Source organism: Ptychodera flava, chromosome 1 (assembly GCF_041260155.1).
Source record: "Ptychodera flava strain L36383 chromosome 1, AS_Pfla_20210202, whole genome shotgun sequence".
Lineage (NCBI taxonomy): Eukaryota > Metazoa > Hemichordata > Enteropneusta > Ptychoderidae > Ptychodera > Ptychodera flava.
The window spans coordinates 54,672,239-54,695,280 of NC_091928.1; the positions used below are offsets into that span (position 1 = coordinate 54,672,239).

Here is a 23,042-nt window from a genome sequence, read left to right on the forward strand (position 1 = left end):
GTTTCGTTCTTACAACATAGTTTGCAGTCGGTAATGTCAAGTGTCTTGTCTGACTACTCGAATTATGACAATATTTCCTGTAATGTTTCACAACAACTGCTATTAATAATTCATCCAATTACTAAAAATAAGCATTAAAATAAACAAAATAATAACCGAAAATAATAGCAGCATAATATGTTAATACTAATTTCTGGATCTAATTGCCTTCAGAAACAAGAGAATCAAAGTAATTTGGTTGAGCGTCCTGCAAACAGGCGTTTTAATTTTAAAATAAACAGACGTTATTAATGAAATTTTTTAATCCACTGTAAAAAGGAAGTCATGAGTCTAATTTTTAATTTTTCGAAAAAAGAAATTACCATATTTAATCCAGATGAACCACGGAATATATACTATCATGGCCTGGCTGTTAAAGCAAAATTTAATCATGATATTTTCATCGTACTTCCTCAAAATTCCGCTTCGGAGGATTATCTTCCAAGTTATATTACATGTGCTATACCTGACGACTGACCGTTTGCTTAAGTCTCGTGCCCTAGAGCCTTGCGTTTAGAGATGGTAAGGCATCAACTGTGTTTGCCAGTTCAGAATCATAAGCTTTACATGCATGCAGATATAAACGCAGAACATTATCTGTTAAGACAGCTTCAGTAAGTGTCAGATAGACCAATGAATTCATGTTAACACTCCATGTGTATTCTCTCACATTGTAAGCGCTATTGGCCGCAAAATTTAGTACAGTGTGATTTGTCCTTACACGGTTAGGCAGAACATGGTAATGTCATTTGTCATGGTAATGTCGGACGATCGCATCGTGACTTAGTGCATCATTGTATTGCAATATTGATGTGTGATTTCATATTCTAATTTTAAACAGGGCGTCATAATTGTGATGATAGTAGCAATATCGTGACATTACTAATGACGATAGCAATAACACTACGTCAGAATTAATTTCCTGATTATTCTAATCATAACGACAACACATTCAGTTCTTTTTATAAATCAAAATTAAATATTTGTACAAGATATGGACGATTTTTAAGTTTTTAAAGAGTTGAAAATTATCATGTTACGTTCCATATCTGTTTTTGATTGTTTACTTGTTGTAATTGTATGTAAAATGGCTATAACATTGCATCATCAACGATAATCAATATAATTGTTTTGATGGATTTCAGAGTTTCATTTGCTAGAGTTGAAATAACAACGAGGAATTTTCAGCAATATTTTGGTACTGTCGGAGAGCAAGGAAAGTGGTAAACGGCCTCCAATTCCGCGTATTTGAAAAATTCTTCCAATGAAGTACGGCCTGCACTTCAAACTAAACACAGATAAGCTTATCACTGGTCTCTCAGAAAGGCTTTTAGATAGATTGAAGTACATGATCAAAACCATTAGTCCCCCTGGACTTCGTCTTCTGGTCATTACAAAGTCATGCGTCTCTTGCCGGGGAACATTCCGGTGCTCTTTGATGTATTGTCTGACAAATCCCCTGGTAATGTTGTAAGTTGAACAATAGAGAGGTGAAGATTGAATCCGTAGCGCGAACGCAAAGAACATGGCCGACAATCCCTTGCTTGTCCGACATAGGACATGAAATATGGCTCCCTCGCTTACCCGAAATATTCTTGCTAGATAAAAGAATAAATGAATAAATAGTGATTTCATCAATCAATCAATCAATCAATCGATAGATAAATAGATATTTTAATAGTAAATTGTGTTACCTCGTTGGTATGCTTGGTAACATTTTGTATATTCCTCGTAGTTTTCAGCCAATCAGTGGCAAGACATTATCACTCTAGCAAAAGTGGTTGCAGTTCGAAGCGTGTATTGACTGACTGGCAGTCGTATTTGTGGATTGCGAAACAAAGAGGGGCGGACTACTGTTTTGTTGAGGGTATAGACTCTTGTAGAACAGGACTTATGCTGTCTAGGATATTCCGAACATGATTTTCCCGATGATCATCGACTTCCATTTGTCTTCGCATTGAAGTAATAGGGCATGTCAGTCCCTTGGGCGAAATACTTGCGCCATCCCTATTTGCATTGTGTTACAGTTAACTCTATTTAAAGTGATGTTTTCAAGAATTGCCTTCCGCTATAGCCTGCTAGTTTTTTCTGTCTCCTCACTGACTACCAGAAAACCTCCGAGTTCCTGCTCCTCTCGCCAACTGATATCTCGCTTCTACCCTCTCTTTGCCTCACATTTTGCCCTATGCACATGAAAACTGCAAAACAACAGAATTCTTCTTCCCGTTTATCATCTTTGATTTTTTTTTCAAACTGTCCGCCAAGCGAAAACGTGAATCCCCTGTCAGTTCCGAGGGGGAAAATGGTGTAGCTGTCCATTTGCAAAAAAACAAGGGGCTATTTGTGCGTCATAACAATGACTGAATTCCCCAAAATCAAACACTTCAATGTTGCTTTATCAGAACCACTGTGTTTTTCTAACTATTAAATTGATGTACAATTTCGAAGTCAGGAGAATAATGCACACTGGTAAGCTAGTGGTCGATATGGTTCAAAAGTACCATCATGGAGGTAGCCACAGTCGCTCGAAGCGATTTCTTGCAAATTGTTATAACCAGTGACATACTCACGACCTGACAAGACGGAGGCACAACACACAGGAAGGTCAAACTATGTAGGTCGGGTGGCTCGTTCGGACGATTTATTAAACAACGAATACTTATGAATATAATTTTCATGACACGAAAATACCAATTTCGAGCACTAAATGGTAACCATATATACAGTCTATGGTCTACGAGTGATTTTTGCTGTGAAGGATAAAAATCGAATATGGTGACCTTTTTGAGTGTCAAAGGTAGTGTGTGCTCCGGTTATTATAGATATTCGAACTCTCAAACTTTTACACTTCTCATAGGGTCTACCGCTTGTGATAGCTCATTTTGAAGCTCCAGAAGTATGTGCAGTTTTCATTGTCTTATAATATTCTAAAGATTGCGAAAATGGATGGCAGCCATTTTGAATTTCAAATATCGTTATTTGTTAGGTAATCTGTTTCACAAGCTTATACCAAAATTTGCACATTGCATTGACTACTTGGCTGATTGTGAAAAGTTTGAGCAAAGGTGGTAGTCTTCGAAGCGGACACTATCTTGAGTCCAACTCCCCTATAAAGTTGTCGATGCCACAGGACAATACTGCGCTTTAGTTTAATTTATGGCGATACCATCGAAAACTGACATACTTCATGTTGGCCTCGTTTGTCAATGAATCATTTATATGACTTTGAAAAAAGAGATAATGTCATGGTCTTCCCAATACAATGCCAATGGAACTTGATGCCTCATGAAATCAGATCAAGGGCATTTCAGTTTACACGTGTAAAGACGTTCAAACTTGTATACAAATATATTGTACACAAACATATCTTTGGGATACGACGTACGCAAACTTTTAGGCGATGATAAAAATACCCTAGATATTTATGATCTTAAACAATGATATTATCTCCAGATAAAACCTCCGAATGAAGTGTTGTGATTGGTCAGTTGTCTTGTGCTGATTGTTTTAAGGTTTGAGATTGTTATGTACGGTGATCTCTTGGGTCAAATGTAGTTCGCGTTTTCGACAGTCATTTTAATGTTTACAGAGCAAGATGCCTTCCATGAAACGGCAATGCACACTGTAAGACAGTTACGGCATTCTAAATTGATTTTAATGCTGCAAAAGCCGAGTACCGGCCCTATTATTAACGGAACTGCAGCACCCCCGGGTTTAACCTCTGACTTTATCATCGAACATTCACCGACTGATTGCTGCATGTGAGTAATAGCGGTCGCACTCTGGAATTCATGAACTACACACTACACGGAGTAACACTTATTACTGGAAGCAAGCCACATTAACCAGATTCATCGTGCAACGCTTCCGTTGTATAGGTATGCCCGATGGGTTTGAGACGATCTTGTGCATCCCATTCCCAGTGCGTGTTCTGGTTGGTTTGTACATGGCTGTACGTCCATGGTTTATCGGAGTCGACGCACGTTCAAACTCTCACGGTCAACATTGCGTACAGTGTATTAGATTCAAACGTGTGTGTATGAGACTTAGCTTATGTGTGAATTAAGTTATGTAAGCTTGCCATCAGTGCGTTCCAACGCCTGTTATTAGCATTTATTCCCGATAGCGTATGAACTTTGAACTTTAGTGTCAGGACAAAGCTGATAATAGGCACGATGTAAGGTTTTCAGGGGGACACCTCGCTGTTCTTGCAACCATATTAGTGAATCCGAATTTTTAAAATATCAAGAACTCGACTTCCCCAATATATTCCCCTTCCTCTATATATTTTGCCGCGATCCCGTACCGGTTGCCGTTATTATTTTAACTACATTGTAGTACGTTCCATCTGTTATTGTGAAGTTGCTGTTCTGTCCCGCTGAAAGTCTTTTCTAAGTGCCCTACAGGATTCCGTACCCCGTGTTGATACAGATATGCTATCCCGTTCGTCTGTCCTTGGACGAGCTTATATCTGGGAGTCATACCCCACAAGTAAGTATTGCGTTGCCATCGCTCCGATGTTGTAAATCCAATCTTCAAACAAAACGATGAAAACAGAGAAAAGCAATGTTTTCACTGTAGTTTGTTTTTTGTCCTTACAGAAGAAACCCTGGCCCTGGGAACGTCACTTTAGTGATTTCGTTAATTGAACACTCCAGGATACGATGGCGGTGGCTCAGCGTGCAGTCTTCGTGGGAGCTGACCAAACGCCTTGTATGAAGTTCGAAACGGTGAGGGTACCACCACTCAGACCAGGGGACACACTCGTCCGTATACAAATGGCAACTATCTGTGGTTCGGACATGCACACCATTGAAGGAAGGCGTAAAGAGAACACTCCAAGGTACAAAACCTTTTTTCTCTTCTTTAAAAACTACAATTCTTTCTGCAGCTTTAATGTTCACCCATTATCTTATTTTCGTACTCTGTGCAATCTCTTCGTATATCTGTAAGTTATAAATCTATCACACAGTCACAATTGTTTCGACTCCGAAATGGCAGGTAGAAGAGGGCTTGCTGTCACAGCTGTCTTGCTTTGATCGAGTTGTAAATGGCCCTTGCTCTCTGACCCGACGCATGGTGAGCGAGTTCGCGACATTTGACATATATATGGCGTATAAAGCCTTTAGCAATCAAAGTAAACACAGTCGGGTGATTGGGGAGGGGGGGGGGGGGTTCAGTTAAACTTTTCAAACACTTCACCATACAGTTTCATGTCGACTCTTAAATTAGTGTTGTGTTCCTGATGAAGGCACTGTGATTAATTGTACTATGATGTTAGACCCTTCGGTACAATGAGAAGATGCGGGGGTTAAGCCTGTAGAAATTTTTCTGAAAAAGATAAAGTGGCTAATAAAACAAATCTCCATACATGTGAATGTGTCAAGCGAACGAATAAAATTACAAAGCAACGTGTCTCAAAGAATTAGTCTTTTAACTAAAGATGAGAGAAAAGAAATATTTAAAAATCATATTATCATCATGCGTTCAAGACGCATCCTTCTCCTTCAAGTCTTATAAGGCTTGAAAACTTTGTGATAAAATCATCAACTTTAATTCTTCATCATGCATCGTATAAGTAAAATACAATGTATTCATTCATGAAGAAGGCTGGTAGATGAATAAGTGGCACCGCCTCACGGCAAAACAATTGTCTTCCATGTAATTCAAGAAACGGCAAAAGCAAAGAGTTACGAAATGCAAAAAAGATGGACAGAATATCAAACTCGATGTTCATTTTATTTACTTTAGCTTTCTTGACCTAAACACTGGATTCTCTGTAAATGCCAAGATGCATGGTTGTTTAAATAGCTGATGTGTGTGCGTGTCGCCACTGCATCATGAAGTGTGACTGGGCAATAAAAACATTATCTTGTTCAGACAATTGATATTCAGCTTCAAGCTACTTGTGTAGACACGTCATGGAGATAGAGTAGCTCTAATGGACACACCCACAGTCACAGCTTATCAGTGGAAGATAATCAGTCACCTTCCTTGTAGTTGATTGTATCAACTTGAAGGCTGACCAAAATGCATTCAATGCTTTAATTCGTCAAATTAGGAATATTCCTTGTAATACTTGGAAAATATATTTAACAATAGTTTTAACAATAGGTTACCTATCATGGAATGTGTCCTTTTAAGGTAGTCGGCCTACGCGTCTCAAAATCGAACAACAAACTTTTGCTGAAACTTTCCAAAACATCCTTTCCAAAACTTTCAACCATACTCTTAACAAGACAGGAATGAATATGAGGAGCCGCCATGCAATTATCTTTATGCTTCCGAAATACATTGCCTTACATCCATCGATATTTGAAATTCCCTGTGTCAACTCTAGAGGGAAAATACTTGTTTTGATGTTCATAAAACTGTACTTTCTACAACAGCTTCGAAATGAGCCCCACAAATTAGAAAAGACATATCTATCCCCGAGGAACATTCTACTTTTAACACAACCGGTTATTTATTGCTCTTCCTATTATACAGTATCCTTGGTCACGAGGCTGTAGGAGTAGTTGTGGAGCACAGAAGGGAGGACGTGGACCTGAAGCCTGGCGATAGGGTTACATTCAGTATCATGAACTCCTGTATGATGTGCGATATTTGTAAAGGTGGCATACCCCAGAAATGTCGCAAACTTTTTAAAGTAGGTGTAAGTTAGAGTGTCTCTCTTCTCACCTAATCTATGTTATACAGTAAGGGGCCGTGGATAATTAAAACACGCGCACGGTAAACGCAACTTGTGTGTTTAGAGGGGAGGGGGTTTGGCTGTATTTCGATTACCGTGCGCAAAAATCGCACTGCAAGTTTTCCTGTCGAAACATCTCACTACACGTTTTGTTGTATCGCAAAATATCGCACTACATTGTTTGGCGTGTACCAGACCAGTGCGGCGCCGGCGCTACACCATCATTCTTTTGACATGCATTTGAATCAGTGCATGAGTAAAATAACATAACAATCATTTTGAATGCATTGTTTCATTTCATTCTATTGGTTGCGTCAATGTTGAGTTGGCACTGAACAGAGATTGATTTTAGAGGGGGTATGGCGGGGTGGGCAGTCGGCAGCGTATGCGTGATTTCATAGCGACGTAATCACAAATTGTTTGATGCAGATACATAATGAGGCTTGGTTGGATTTTCGCACTTCCAAACTTTCGTTTATGGGAGGGGAGGGGGGTTGAGCACAAACGCATTTAGTTTTTGTTATCGTGCGCACGTTAATTATGCTTGGCCCCTAAATGGATACAATTAAGCGGACGAAAGACGGATGGTTACCATCGTTGGTAGGTTGTAAACCCTCCTCCTTCAATTCCTTTTTGTTTTATAGAGACTTTTGATGAAATATCAGCGTTTGATCCCCAGCCTTTCACTGGACTCCTGACATCATTGTTTAGCCTAAAACCTGGACCCATGAGATTCCCCTTCGCAATTTGAAGAAAAATTGTATAATTTGTCCTTTGTGGTTTGACCTGCCCAGAGTACACCTGTACCAAATTAAGAGCCGGGTACAGATGCTAACTCCATGACGAAGGACAAGAACAAATTTCAGGGGCTAGTTTCCATAGTGACGGGCATCGTATGTATATACAAATTGTATATACATCAATATTCTTGACATTCCGTCATTTAGAACAGTTTATCAATAGTTTCCAAATTTCTTGCCATTTACTCTTTCATACCTTAGCTAGGACATTCCAATGTCTCAATGTTCGATAAAGTTCCGCCGCTAGATAGCTGTAACTATGAAGTATGTGTCAGTATTTTATTTCGGATGTGGAGGATTCAGTTTCCCTTCATCTAAAGTCATGTGGAAATATTATGAGTCTGTGTTCAACTCGTCAGTAAAGCCTTTGTGTGTATAATTTTCGCCCTCGGTGTTGATAGCTGATTTGTAGACTAGACTAAAATTCTCTTGTCAACAAAACTTATTGCATACTTTACTCAGAGAATTGGCATTGCATTGTCAAATACCATCCATTTCGAGAAGCTTTAGGGAGACACAGAGAAGGATAAAAACTTGTACAAAACAAAAGTAATAAAAAGTAGCCTAAGCTATATATGTTGTCCTTTTGAAATGTCCTTGTGATAATGACTGCAATAGGAATCTGATTCATAACACTGGAATCTCAGGGATAGTGTCAGACTTGTAACCCTAGAGTCGTATTGGACCAGGACATATACAACCATTGTAAGCATTTTATTCAGGGGACAAAGTCGGCCATTTTTCATGAATTTTGTTTGATACGAGATAGTTCTTATATTGTTTAACATGTTGAAAGATACTGAATGAATAGGTGACCATCAATATATTTGACCCCGGTTTTAGACAAATGAAACAATCGCGAAAATGAATAAATGGTCATGACCGTTAATTCATTTTCGGGATGGTTTCATGTATTGTGTTAAAAACCGGGTTCAAATATATGCATGGTGACCTATTCGTTCAGTATCTCTCAACACGTCAAATAATATAAGTAGTATCTCGTATCAAACAAAATTCATCAAAAATGGCCGACTTTGTCCCTTTAATGAAAGTTGACAAGTTTTATACATCGTAAATTTAAGTGTTAAGTTGCAGCGTTGTTGACGTGATGCATCTGGATATCGTGCATGGAATAAATTGTTTGTAAACAAGAAATCACTCAGGCGCAGTACTGACGACTCCCTCCCTTTAAGGAACTATGTTCTGTTATTTTTATTGTTGTCTGTTTGTTTGTCTATGTGTTTATTTGTGTGGACTTTTTTGACAAATGGAAACCCCTCTGAAACCGACCATGGATACTACAAATTGTATCGATGTTTTCACTAATCTTGTGAAAAAAGCCTTGCCTGAACTTTACACTTCGCAATAGGATTTGTAGAGAAAGAGGATATTTTATCGACAAATCTTTCAGCTCATTTCAAGGGGCCGTAATATGGCATATACTTTCAGATCTCAAATAAATAAAAAAACTCTGTTTGGAGATAGAGACACTGCTCTCTTCACAGGTTTTGCTTTGACTGGTGTGTGTAATGCGCATGACCGGTGATCAAACTTCTGCCAAAACGCTCCCCGAGTGATCTGTTAGCAAATTCTCCTTGTCGGGGGTCACTAATATTAATCAGGGGTCACCTTTTAAAGTTGAGGATTAGAGAAACAAAGTGCTTTAAATTTAGCAATATTAAAATTACCGCTAACTCAGCTTTAATGTTGTGAGGGAAAATCAAAGTGTCGATATTTCACATAACATCACGGTGAAAAGTTCATTTACTAAGCACCTTTTAAAATGAGTCTACACAACAGACCCGAAAGTAATGAAAATGAAAGCGACTGTCAGAAGAGTGTCCCCGAGGTAACACTTTCACGACATGTCGAATCACCGTAACACAGCAAACCGTTAGCGATGTACAGTATCTGAAATTGCTCGTTAGCAATTTCTTTCTACATTGTTTGAATAATCATGTCTTTATTCGTTTGTTTGTTGTTTCTTTGTTTGTTTCTTTGTTGTTCTTTTTTCTTTCCTTTTTTAGCACGGGTTTCGCCCTCTGACGGACGAGTGCCCTCTGAATGGTTGCTACGCGTCTCATATTATCATCGAGTCTGGCACCGCCATCGTCAAAGTACCGGACAACGTCACGGACAAGATGGCGGTACCAGTGAACTGTGCCCTGGGTACCATGGTAAATGCACGTGACTGTATGGAGGACTGGAATGGAACGACTGCTCTGATACAGGTAAGCATTTCTCTGCCGCAATGTGTGTTGTAGACTTAAAAGTAAAGAAAAATATCGCTAAAACATTATACCCGAACAGCGGAGTCCCATATCACACGATTAGCGTCATGCCGCTGTTACACAGCATTTTTGGAAATAAAGTTTCTGGCAGGTTTTTTCTAGATTTAGTCCGATTATAGTTGCTTCATTCACTGAGCGTGCGTATGGTATGGGGAAATAGTATTGGATTTCAGAATCGTCCAACTCTTAGGCAAATTATTCTTGGAGATGGAAGAGTTTCTTAATTTTTAAACGCTGTAATCCTTGCTGCTAAATATTACATTTATAGGCCAAAATATCAAAAACTAAATCTTGGGTGCTTTCAAAAACTATTCTGTAAAATATTCAAAATTTGGAATTTCGCATTGCTAACAAAAAGAATAAGTTGAACTTACATCTTAAGAAATGGGGTCAGTTTGTAAGATTATAAGTTTTTAAAGATTATAACAATTGGTTAACAACCTTTCTGTAAACCTCAAGTAACGCTTAAAATGTTAAATAAAGAAAACGAAAAAAGAAAAGAAACAGGTAAAATAAGATGACTTAGCTTGATATAACTTTAAAACCATTTAATAAAAAAAATCTCGGTGTGTGTGTGTGTGTGTGTGTGAGAGAGAGAGAGAGAGAGAGAGAGAGAGAGAGAGAGAGAGAGAGAGAGAGAGAGAGAGAGCCTATGAACTGTTTTCAGTACATGTAATGGCAAGGGAATCGTGAATGTTATTGCTTTTCAATGGAATACCAAACACTTTAACCAGACATCAAATTACCTTCCAGGGAGCTGGAATGTTGGGACTTTATGGATGTGCTCTTCTGAATGAAGCAGGATGCGCAAAGGTCTACTGCACAGATATCAATAAAGACAGACTTGCCAGAGCTAGAAACTTTGGCGCCATCCCATATGACAAAGGTGATGTGATTATTTTTCTCCAAATCAGTCCCTGAATGTATGTACTTGGAATGATATTTCGAATCTTGTCAATATAGTAATTATGCTACCGTTTGAAATCTAGGCAGTTGTCAGATCTTCGTTTCTGTTGAAGAGATGTATTTCATAGCATGATTTCCAATGTATCGTGTCATACTCACGTGTGGAGCGTATTAGGCCAAAGTAATTAAATTCTTTGTTTTGCGTCCACTCTAAATGGGAAAAGGTACGCGTCTAAGCGGCTGAAAAACACACACAAGAAAATTGACACAATGTAATTTGATAGCAGCAAATAAAAAATTGTAACAAAATTTTAGTTCAGAAAAGCTAAGCGGTTACGTCCTAAAATTTCCTATTCAAATACACTGTGTGTGTTTTTCATGAAAACCTTAAAAAGCTAGGCGGGTACGGACGCAAAACAAAGAATTTAATTACTTTGACCTTATTACAAAATCATGCTACCGGTCGACAAGTTTCCGTCTGTGTATGAATGTGATTAATGCTTGCATGTAACAATAAAAATATCTGAAATGACCTTTAAATATAAAAAAGAAATGATATGCCTTTGAACATCCAGATTATGATAAACGTTCTAACTAATTATCTAAATATACGAGACTATTTTTTATTTCGATCGTGAAAGAGAACAAGACACTGACTGTACAAAATCCGTACAAACAAAAACTTTAAACTTTCATTTTGAAAGAGAATAAGCAGTTCCTTTAGCAATCCGGGCAAAAACTTCGTACTTTCGGAACCGAGCTCAACAAATGTAACAAATTAAGAAAAAGTATAGATGTAAGGATATTTCTGGTACAGGTATTGAGACAAATAGCCTCACAGAGACATAGATAGGTAAACATTGAAAAATAGACCGACAGATAGAAAGAGGGGGGGAAGGGAGGGAGGGAGGGAGATAGAATACAACACTGCAAGGTTACATCTACCTACTTGTATTAAGTTACAAAAAACAGAGCGTCACGAACAGGTAATCATTAAATTCAGTGTATGGATAACGTGCAGACATAACCGTGTTGTCTCGACAGGTGCTCACTTAATAATAGCATTCTACCTCATCTCATTTGTACAACAGGTTCTCCTGACGTCCCGAAGTCTTCAGAATTTGACGTTGTGATAGAGGTAGGTGATACCATGCGTTTTGAACGGCTGCGAAGTAGTTATTTCTATTGCCATGCATACATCCTAACCTAAGTTGTCATCTCAAAGTAAGCAGTAACCCTCACCAGAGGCACAGTGGGGCATTGTTACTGGAGGGTGCCAGACTCACTATCGGAGGATTGTGAGATCGAGATTCAAGCTTGGTGTTACGCCCTTGAGTAAGGCGTTTTCTTTTCTCATTGCTCCATTGGATAGTGGGTTATGGGTACCTCATGGCCTGTTGGATGATAGATCGAATAAATGTATGTCTCGGGTTGAATTAAGCCGCCCTCACTCTCTTAGATACAACTTTTCTACGTCACCGTCACAGCACAGTGCAGCATTAGGTGTCTTATGCAAAGAGAACTCAGATTGACATTTCTCGTGTAGCTATTGTAAGCATTGTGTGGACGATGAGATTAATTTTTCAAAAGTCGTCAGTAATCGTATGAATTTCCCTGTGGACTGTTCTACCAATTTTAGGCTAAGATATGCTGAAGATTTTGCACGCAAAAGCAAGTAGAACGCCCTTTTTTGCGATCCTAAGCAGGATCAAAATGATGCACTTGATGTGCAATATCATATGTCACATCCAATGTTGACAGTCAACTCTTTGAAATTCAGTGGAAAGGTATTCCGTGTGGAGCGGCTGATATCTATCTATCTATCTATCTATCTATCTATCTATCTATCTATCTATCTGCAAGGAATACCTCTCCACAGGTCTATATACGTGTTTATTTGTTCATTTACCACAGGTCTGTGGAGCGGCTTCGGTGGTAAATGATGGTATTGATTTGTTGAAAATCGGAGGGACGTATATATTTGTTGGTATGGTACACCCACAGTCGCAGCTAGACATTACTGGTAACCAAATCATACGCAAGTGTCTCACCATAAAAGGTAAGTTTCATTCTAACCTTTGAGAAAGATTGCAACTTAGGCGCGCGTGTTTTGTAGCGTGTGATCTATACACCGTTTCGATATCCAAAAACCTAGAGAAACGCCGGAGAGATCTTTGACTAATATTTATAGGGGGTGGGGTTCCCAGTTTCTATTATGAAGGAGGAAAAATCTACCAGTTGTTGAGTTCGTGTGAAACAAGAAAAGTTGTTTCATTCTCGCGAGGAAGCGCTTTATTTCCGCTCCACAAGCTGCTGTGGCCGTCTAAAAGGCAAATGATGTTACCAACATTCTCATATTTTCAACACATTTTCGTACTCGGACGTCTTCCCCCATTTATAATGTTGATTGTTGCCTTACACGATACTTTTTGGTTCAGGCTTGAATGGCCAATTCGGTAACAACAAATCTCCTACATAAAGCTCTGCCTTTTCTTACATATTACTCCAGCAATGCAATGCACGACTTCAGAAAGCCAGCTTACGAAATGATTGTCCCAAAATCCCTCTCTCCTTCTCTCTCCCTTTCTGTCTCTTAGTCTCTCTCTCTCTCTCTCTCTCTCTCTCTCTCTCTCTCTCTCTCTCTCTCGCTCTCGCTCTCTCCTTCTCTCTCTGTCTCTGTCCCTCTCACTCACTTATTCTTTCATTCATTTTACGTGATATAGAAACTCAAATTTCTTTTTTCCAGGATTACATAACTACGCTCCGTGGCATCTTGAAAGGGCTGTACAGTTCATATCGGACACGGCCCAGAAGTACCCGTATGAGACTTTGGTCAGTGATCCGTACCCCCTACAGAACATTGATGGCGCTGTGAAGGAGAGCGCCACTCAGAAGTACTGTCGAGTTGCTGTAGCTGCCAAGTGATGCTAGGTTAATTCCATTCTATTCCTCAGACCGCGTGTTTGTCGAGGATCTCACAAAATGACGGTGAAATTAAACACCTCGTCACTTTGACTCCCCTGATTCTAATTCGAAGTCTTACAAGACATGAACAAATAAACTGAGCACTGGTAAACGAATCCATGCGTGATAGTGATTATTATATATGCTCTATACTTGTCTTACCTAGAGTTGATTCTCTGTCTTGCATACGGTACTTCGCACCTGTGTTTCAGTGTGTAGCATAAAATGCGCCTAGGTTAGAGTTTGCCTCTGGGAAATTCTCCGAGCTCCCAAAAGTTTACGATTCTTTGCTGGTCAACAGCTTCTTTTAACTCATGTAGAAGACATTGGGGAACTGTCCTGATTATTAATTTGACAATATGTTTAGTCCTGTGAGAGTCAACATAGAGTAGAGCGGACGTTATTTAATATCAAATAAAGTAATTTTCATTAATAAGTTTCTCCAATTCTAAACCCTGCGCGATGACCATAATTTTAATTTTTGATTAAGAAAGATAATTGTTTAAAATTGCCTGGATGAGGTATAGAAGCAAAGCTTGAAACAATTGCAAGGTGCGTATTACCTTAATACCTTTTTTGAATTACGATCAGTATTTCCGCTTGTCCTCCCTTAGTGTGCCACCAAAATAATGGTTCCTCAAGGTCATACATGTTACCGTCATAAAATGTAACAACTTTCAATTTGTCAGCTTTGTACTTCTTCGCTCACCATTTCGCTAAACCGTAAGAGAGTTTGATTCATATCCCATATAACAGTGAACTTCGTGTTTCTGCAATATTTAAGACAAGGAAGCAGTCATCGCCGCAAATTCAGTTTAAGTTTTGGGATTTGTAATTTGACTGTTTGTCAAGCAATAGGCTGTATGTGATCGGTCGTATCCTGACGCATGCGTGAAAACAGAATGGCAAGATTTGTGGAAATTACCTGAAAATGAAATGGAAACTTCAACAGGCCTTAGACGTACCTCAGAATCCAAGAAAAATATCTGTTCAACGGCGCTTAGAAGAATTGGTACGCACAGTAAGCTAGTTTGAAAAGATGTTTCTTCAATTTGTTTTTGAATATTTCCAGATGATTGATGAATAGATGATTGACGAATTTCTTGTGGTAAGTCAGACCGTACGGGAGTATGGTTTATGCCTCTGTACACGGTTGACGCTGGGTCCTTCTTTGCCTAACAAGGAATTTCCTTCTGATGATGAGCGCCCTCATGTGAATATAAATATATCAAGTTAATAATTGTTTTGTGTCTTTAGACAAAGAGAGATATTAAAGTTGAATTCCTGACATTAATAATAATAACCGATGTTCAAGATTTGTTGCTATGGTGACATGAGGGGATTGGCTGGCACAAACCATGTAACTAGGTTAATCCCCTGAACGCGGAAAATTTCCAGTGTTGCAACACTGTCAATCTCAACCAAAATTCCACCACCTAGATTCACTCCAGTCTAGTCTCCTGATGAGTGAGTCTCGCGACTCACGAAACAACGTTGTAGAGATGAAATTGTAAAATCAATTCTCCAGCAACCCTTATTATATTATATATATATATATATATATATATATATATATATATATATATATATATATATATATATATATATATATATATATATATATATATTCGTTTGTAGGATATTACACACGTACCAATCTTCTGGTTCAAATAGTTTATTATATATATATATATATATATATATATATATATATATATATATATATATATATATATATATATATATATATAGGCGAAACATCAACCATGTCAGGTACGTCTACGTGGATTTCTTTTTTTGTTGTCGTTGAAAAGGCAACATCGTTGAACTCTCGAGTTTGAAACTGGACTATTTAATTTACGGGTCAGGACGATTTATTACACAAACACATATGAGACATGCAGCCACCCTGATAAAAGAATGTAAGCATTACATGGTATTTGCACCATTACGACAGATATTATTGATGATATCGTCCTTAGAATTTTAACTTTCGACACGATGTTGCCTGATAACATTTGCTTTACCGCTGACGATACATAGGAAGGAACGTTAAAGACGAAAACTTCTATAAGGGAATATTGTTTTCGTACTACAAGCTGGCTGATATCAAAACATTAGGGAGCATTCATTATTTACGGGGAGGGGGGTTGGTCGAAATCAGGGGGGTTGACTTTTACAAAACCGCTTTTTAGGGGGGGGCAAATTTTACAATCAATGATTGAAGGGGGGGGTCAAATTTTACAGAGGTTTGTATTGAGTTATGGAAAACAAAATTGACTTTGGAATTTCACCGAAATGTTGCTTGTGTAACCGATGTTTCGAGACGGCAGAATAATAACCGACCGAAGCTCAGCCAAATTTATTTCTCTAGCAGGGCCAACGAGTCCGAGACTGGCGTTAACCTCTCTAGAGCAGCAACAGAGCATGTAGCCCTGAGTACAGGTCTGTGTGTTCCTGGCGTATACGGCCTCCACCACAGCCCCGCAACGGTCTGTGGAGATAACTGGGGTCTCTGCAGCAAGATTCAAAATGGGTATCTCCATGGGTAAACAACTTGCGAGTATTTTATGTTTCAGAAAATGAGCGGTTTTGGACGTTAGGAGAAGTCAATCGCATCTTTTCTGGGATTGGTTGGGAGGTAAAGGTAGGCAGGGAAAGGATTTTGCTCCAATAGAGCAGAATTTCGGCCAAAAAGACCGTTTAGTCTTCATTGCGGTCCAGATCCAGGCCGCAGAGACCTCAAGTCTGCTCAAAGACAATTGCAGGGCTTTGGTAGAGGCCGTATAATGCTGGGAACACACGTGCACACACCTGTACGCAGGGCCGCACAGCATGGGGCATGAAATGAGGAACCAACACACAGTCATATAATGTAACAAACAACTTCTGTATATAATATTGTGTCAAATATCGGGTCTACATATAAAATAGTAAAACCGTACTTCAAAACTATAAATATTACTCCATGGTGACAGTAACCGTACTGATCGACCTCCCGACGGCAGGAGTCGAACACACTTTCAGAACAAAAACTCTATTCAAACCCTTTCTAAACGCTTAACAATTTCAATGGAAAACTTAACGTTACCGCAGAGGTACCTAAGACTTGACCACGCGGCTGGGAAACACAAATAGTTCACACGCGACTTTAACTAATGTTCAATGATGAGCACAATTGTAAGTCCCGTGTAATGTCTGCACATGAAAGTCGGCGACAACACACGCAGTTCACTGCTAAGCAGCGTCCAGTTCAGCTACCACGGGAGCAACCATCTTAGATCTTTGTTTATTTCCGGTCGGGACATGCCGAACTAATGTGAAGTCTTCCTCTGCGAACTCCGCGCATCGACAAAAGTTCGTTTGAACGATCATAAATAATGTTCTCATGACAATCTCAGATATCTGACTGAACTCATAAACGGAATAAAGTTCACAGATAACACACAATTTGCTGCAGAAAGATCAGCTTTCAACTTGTGGTGATATTATCATCTTAGCGTTCAGTGCGTATATTGCAAATATACGGCACGGCTTTCACTAGTGTGAGCAATGTTCGTTCCATCGACTAAAGTAGAGGATGGCGTAGGGTTTAAATAAACAGTCCGATCCTCATAAAATTCGATCTCTGCCACTCACGGGTTTCTTTACATATCTGCTGACTTGAGTAAGACTCAAAATAGAGAAATATCTGACTTAAAAAGCACACGCTGACACTCAAACCTTCCAGTGCCAGTGCAGCGTGCAACGTAAAACACTCTCTGGAAAGTTCCCGTCTTGGACTCCTTAGGTATACAGTGATAACACACAAGAGCTCCCAGGCAAAATAGAAAATACACAGGTCCTCCATACATAATCTATGAGAAGAGATGAATAAATTCTTTTAAATACAAAACTAGCTAAATCTGTGTATTTATAGACTCTTGATTATTGATATTAATGTACTTGATAAGACTAGGGTAGTTACCAGTGCATGTGTGAGCAAGAAATTTGATTTTGGAATTTCGCCGAATTGTTAATTCACTATCTTGTCAGAGGAAACTATGAATAATTTTTTTCTATTACAAAACTAGTTAAATCTGTGTATTTATGTACGCTTGATTATTGATATTAATTTACTTGATTAGACTAGGGTGGTAACAAGTGGATGTTTGTGCAAGAAATTTGATTTTGGAATGTCACCGAAATGTTGATTCACTCTCTTGTCTATATGGAAACTATGAATAATTTTTTTCCAATATAAAACTAGGTAAATCTGTGTATTTATGTACGCTTGATTATTGATATTAGTGTACTTGATTAGACTAGAGCGATTACAAGTTCATGTGTGTGCAAAAAATTTGATTTTGGCATTTCACCAAAAATGTTGATTCTCTAGTATGTGAGGAAACTTTTTCAGCCCGGGGCCACAGGGTGCGAAGGGTTAATGAATCAAATCTGATGAAATTTTTTTTCATGGGGGGGGGGGGGGGGTCACATTTTACAATTGATGAATTCAGGGGGTCAAATTTTAGAAATTTGATTTGGAGGGGGGGGTCCGCTTTTTACGTTTCATTTGTCGCTCAAATTCCACCCCCCCCCCCTGTAAATAACGAATGCTCCCTTAGTATAATAGTTACCAGTCATCCGGGTCACTCTGACATGGTTCTGTCTTAATTGAGTCATTGTTCGACTGTCACGCTGGGACCAGATGTGCTATTTTTATTGGCCTTGAACCACCTTACAAGTGGTTTCAGAATTGAATGCTGAAGCGTTAAATGGCAAAGCGCCCGGGACTCTGTGTTCTAAAACACAGAGAGATGCGTGACAGCATATCTGTTTGCCGTATGTAAAACTGCCTATTGAAAGCTAACAAAGGAGAGGTCATATCGCAATAAACGAAATGTTACGGCCAATACAGCGAAAGAAAGCCAGCCACACAGAATCTTCCACAGTGGCGCCAGTATAATCGTTCAGATATTACGAATTTTATAGGAAAAGCATAAGGGGGTCTTGTCAGAAACAGACCAATGTCACCAGAACTCAGTGGATGTCTGATAATAATTTTCAACAAGTTAAGTCAAAGGCCTGTGTCTTCTCTTCAAGCACAACCATCCACTGAGTTCTGGTGATAGTAGGTGATATGTCTATGTGTTCTAAAACACAGAGAGGTGCGTGACAGCATATCTGTTTGCCATATGTAAAATTGCCTATTGAAAGCTAACAAAGGAGAGGTCGTGTCCGGTCACATCGCAATGAAAAACGAAATGTTACGGGAAATACAGAGAAAGAAAGCTAGCCACAAAGAATCTTCCACAGTGGCTCAGGTAATCGTTCAGATTATTGTGGGCGACCAATTAGTACGAATTTTATGGAAAAAGCATAAGGCTCTGGGTCTTGTGAGAAACAGACCAATGTCACCAGAACTCAGTGGATGTCTGATAATAGTTTTCAACAAGTTAAGTCAGAGGCCTGTGTCTTCTCTTCAAGCACAGCCATCCAACGAGTTCTGGTGATAGTAGGTGATATGTCTAAGCCAAAAAAGAGCCTCTATAATTCTTTCTGTGTGAAATGTTATGTTTAATGGTTTACCCACCTGAAGTAAAGCCCAATAACAAGCAACAAACCGAAGCGTCACCACTGTAGATTCCGTACGGCCGGTTTTCTTTCGATGTAGGCCTACGTGCTAAGCAATTCGCCATCGAGTCCTCGGCTGTCGGTCGTCGGGTAAAGTATAATTCGTACCAATTCTACGGCATTCACCTTATTTGCTATGTCGGTATTTCAGGCCAAGTAGACGTGTGATACAAGCGCTTATGTGAATTCCTCACAGGGTTAATGATGATAAAACGGAGTGACTGATGTGATACCAAAATGCGTCTAATCTAGCGCCCGGCTGCAGAATAAGGATCGTGCGTATGTCGTGAGTTGCAAACCAACAACTCACGAGTATCGTGGTCACCTTGGATGCAATCATATAAGAACACAATAAACAAAAATGCTAGCTCTGTCACGCCCACTTGAAAGTAAACCTGAGTTAGGTATATTGTAGGCACAACAAAAATATGAAATGGCATCCCATTTGCACAATGATATGTCTATCGTAGGCGTTGAAAAGTGCAATTCAAATATTATTTTGATAATGTCTGATTATCAAGCTGAGTAAGTTATGAATACCGTGAGACAATTTAATTTATTTTCTCTGTATTTTCACTGAATGTCACTTAAATGCCTACCAACTGTTAGTGTTGAAGAATTTCCCCAAAGCACGTCACGTTGTTCTTTTCCCATGGTCCTTTGCGCACTGCTCTCCTCAAAGAGTTGCCTTTCTCCGGAATCTTTGAACACTACTCCTATTTTGAAATGGTCAGAGTCTACCAGGCCAGTATGACATATCTGAAACAGAATTCTTGGCCACATCTCCTTCATGGTGGAAAACGGCTCCTGCGTTAGGGTGTCTGCATTAGTGAATAAATGTAAACCTTTCCCAAGATACATTTTACGACAGCCACAAGTGAATGTATAATCACTAAAGCTCGATATTTTCAGCAAACCCATGGTAACGAATGTGAAATGACCCACTCATGGGATTCATTGTAGTCATGTAATAAACACATGCTCAAAGTAACGCAGTGTTTAAAACATTTTTCTCCCCTTCACGTAGGTAGTGGATACGACCGGTTTCCATTAACAGACTCACTCTCTCAGGGTGAAAGCACCAATGTGATTGCATCCATATCACAACCTGTATCCTCACACACAATTGTGCCGTCTGTGGTAAGTGGAATATAACAGACACTGAATCTTCACCTTTCGATTTTATTTTCTGTGATTTACTAACAAGGAACATTAACTTTCATATTCTGATGCCTGAACTGTTTTCAGCATTACCCTTGTCAAAGCCTCGCCAGCTCTATCAATTTCACACATTATGCCACATTACTGTTGACACTTGAATTCCAATATCAACTAGCCCCTGATAGTGTCAAATGTAACATTAGACACATACAAAGTGTATTCACAACCTATAATCGTTTCAACGTCACTTTTGGAGTAAAGCCAAAAAAGTATTTAACTTCGTAGGTAAAAAAAAAAGCCAAAAATTACATCAAGAGCTGTATATCTTTTAAAGCAACCGATTGCACGATATACATAAGAAAATCATATGATTACTTTGCAAATCATATTCACTGTTTAACATTTATTGTGCTTTTCTGTTTTAGAAATTTAATCATTAAATATAATATACTGCCCCCTCTAAGCCTTGACTCATATGACATTCTTGATTTGTTTTGATTCAGCCAAGATTTGAGTAAATTCTGTAGGGTGGAAACTAAACGTCTAATCCCAACTAGGTATAATTTGAACTAGATGTATCAAAATATAAATGCCTGTATCGAGAAATGAAGTCATGACCCATGATCAAACAGGCAACAATGCATTTCACAGTCAATTGTTACAACAAATTACATTGACATTGGTGTCATCAATACCAGCAGGTTTTCTTTTAAAAGTGTGATAGAACTTCCGTCAAAATGAAGATAATTACTTTAACAATAAATTTTAAGATGTTGGGGAAAAAGAATGTAAAGAGATACTGCTTTATGAAAAATGTGTCTAAACCTTGTCAACATCAGGCTGCTACAAAAGTTTCCGTGTTCGCAATCCCAACGCCCTGGTTGCGTTGTTATTTTCTGCTGATTCATTACTTTACTACAGTCTTCTTGGTGACTAGGGATAGAGTTCTGTATCTGTGACAGCTATCTGTACCATATAGACATACATTAATTATTAATTATTTCAGAGATAATAGTTAATTATTTCAGATATACAGAAACGCTAACAAATGATATATCATAAGTTCACACTTAAATCATACGGTTTATTATTTTTTGGTATCATGTCCTTTTTTGCTATTATAACTCTTACTCGTGTTTCATAGATGCAACTGTGTTCTCATAGCGTGTATGTATTGTATACAGGTGAGTAATCCACAACTTGTCGTTGGGGGCGCTGTACAGCAACAACGAGCACCAGAGGACTACATGGGTTTAGCAATCTTCACAACCCTGTGCTGTTTCTGGCCCGTTGGAATATTTGCCATACTGAAAGCAAGAGATGTAAGCGTACAAATATTTAACTCAAAATAGATTGAAATATAGCAGATTGCTCACCTTTATGTTTTGTGAAATTGTTCACAACTTTGATGTACAAAACATCAGGAGCAAGTCGATGTATGTGAGGCCATTGCCCCCCAACCCTTGAATTTATAGATTCCATTAACTACAAAATCGTCATATTATGGTTGACTCTACAATCTGTTGATAGCATACTTACATTAATCTTTCGATTGTTTTTTTACCGCATTGGTTATTTTGGTAGGTCAAATTATGATCCCATGATATCTTAAAAGTATCATAACTTCAAACAGCTGCATATAACCCGGGCTATGTTATGTTTCAACTATCAAATCCGTATTCAGACTGTGTGGAGTTAGCGTCCAACAATTGATCTGTACACACCTTTTAAAAATCAAATGAGCTAAAATGTCTAAAACTATACATCGAATTTCACATGCATAAAACTCTTGTCATGATGATTTCATTCCTTGCAGGTTCACAAAAGAGCATGGCAAGGTGATACATCCGGGGCATTGGAAGCATCACAATCTGTGAGGCGTTTATCCTTTATCGCACTGACGATTGGAATTCTGGGAATTTCCATGATTATTGTCGCAGCGATCGTTTTCTTGGCCATTCAATGAAGGATTATTGACACAGCCTTAGGCTTTGTCACTGGACAGCCATATATTACCTACAGTTCATATGAAAGGCAGTGAATATACTGGCTCTTTGACGTCAAAGTGCAATATTACTACCATAATCAAAGAACTGTGAACTGTCATCATTCGATAATCCTTGAAACCACAGGAAAGATTAGAATTAGAATATTCAGAGCAATAAGATTTCACAGGGGTTTCATATATCAGCCATGAATATACACCACTGAAACTTTGCTTCAGTTATTTATTTGTGTACTTTTACATGTTTTACTATATGTACTTCTGATCTTTTTTCAACGGTGCCATTATTGTTGGCATACTAAATGCAACATGCCAACAAGGAGATTTCATTTTGTAAAACCTGAGAATGAATTTGTATCTTACATAGTTCCATCATTCATTGATCTGCTAGACCTGTGTACAAAATTGAAGATGATTTATGGGTTTGTTTATGTCTATCCCTCCATCCGTCAGTCCGTCCGAAAGTTTTCTCAGAGATGCCTAGACGGACTTCTTTTAAAGTTTGTTTATGGACATAACCCAACGTTTTACTTATGCACGTCGATCTGTTTTGCTTTACGATCAAATGT

General features: G+C 38.7%; 2 protein-coding genes across 6 annotated transcripts in view; both read left to right on the forward strand.

Annotated features, from left to right (window-relative positions):
• Positions 1 to 3,788: 3,788 nt before the first annotated feature.
• LOC139141129 (L-threonine 3-dehydrogenase-like) lies at positions 3,789 to 13,807 on the forward strand. 3 transcript variants are annotated; one of them, XM_070710729.1, is made up of 8 exons: positions 3,789 to 3,917; positions 4,641 to 4,882; positions 6,529 to 6,694; positions 9,558 to 9,761; positions 10,575 to 10,707; positions 11,819 to 11,865; positions 12,642 to 12,786; positions 13,474 to 13,807. In XM_070710729.1, the coding sequence occupies exons 2-8, from the start codon at positions 4,704 to 4,706 to the stop codon at positions 13,650 to 13,652; spliced, it is 1,053 nt and encodes a 350-aa protein (XP_070566830.1). In that variant the 5' UTR covers positions 3,789 to 3,917; positions 4,641 to 4,703; the 3' UTR covers positions 13,653 to 13,807. The 3 variants fall into 3 exon arrangements, with proteins under 3 accessions (XP_070566830.1, XP_070566847.1, XP_070566839.1); XM_070710746.1 differs by having other exon boundaries at positions 3,793 to 3,917; positions 6,529 to 6,688; XM_070710738.1 differs by lacking the exon at positions 3,789 to 3,917 and adding an exon at positions 4,514 to 4,530.
• Positions 13,808 to 15,439: 1,632 nt separating this feature from the next.
• Positions 15,440 to 23,042, forward strand: part of LOC139141147 (C-type mannose receptor 2-like) — a 46,780-nt gene continuing 39,177 nt past the window's right edge. For 2 of the 3 annotated variants that reach the window (XM_070710757.1, XM_070710764.1), the window contains exon 1: positions 15,440 to 15,464. The gene's annotated coding sequence lies outside the window, so the exon portion shown is untranslated. Of the gene's footprint in view, positions 15,465 to 20,334; positions 20,454 to 23,042 lie in introns of those variants that run through there. The other variant, XR_011554144.1, reaches the window with a different exon arrangement.

What these genes read in the sequence shown, in the direction of transcription:
- LOC139141129 (XM_070710729.1), top strand. Translation starts at nt 4,704, where the DNA reads ATGGCGGTGGCTCAGCGTGCAGTCTTCGTGGGAGCTGACCAAACGCCT. An exon ending in AATTTGACGTTGTGATAGAG is followed by an intron (nt 11,866 to 12,641) that starts GTAGGTGATACC and finishes CATTTACCACAG; the next exon opens with GTCTGTGGAGCGGCTTCGGT. An exon ending in CAAGTGTCTCACCATAAAAG is followed by an intron (nt 12,787 to 13,473) that starts GTAAGTTTCATT and finishes TCTTTTTTCCAG; the next exon opens with GATTACATAACTACGCTCCG.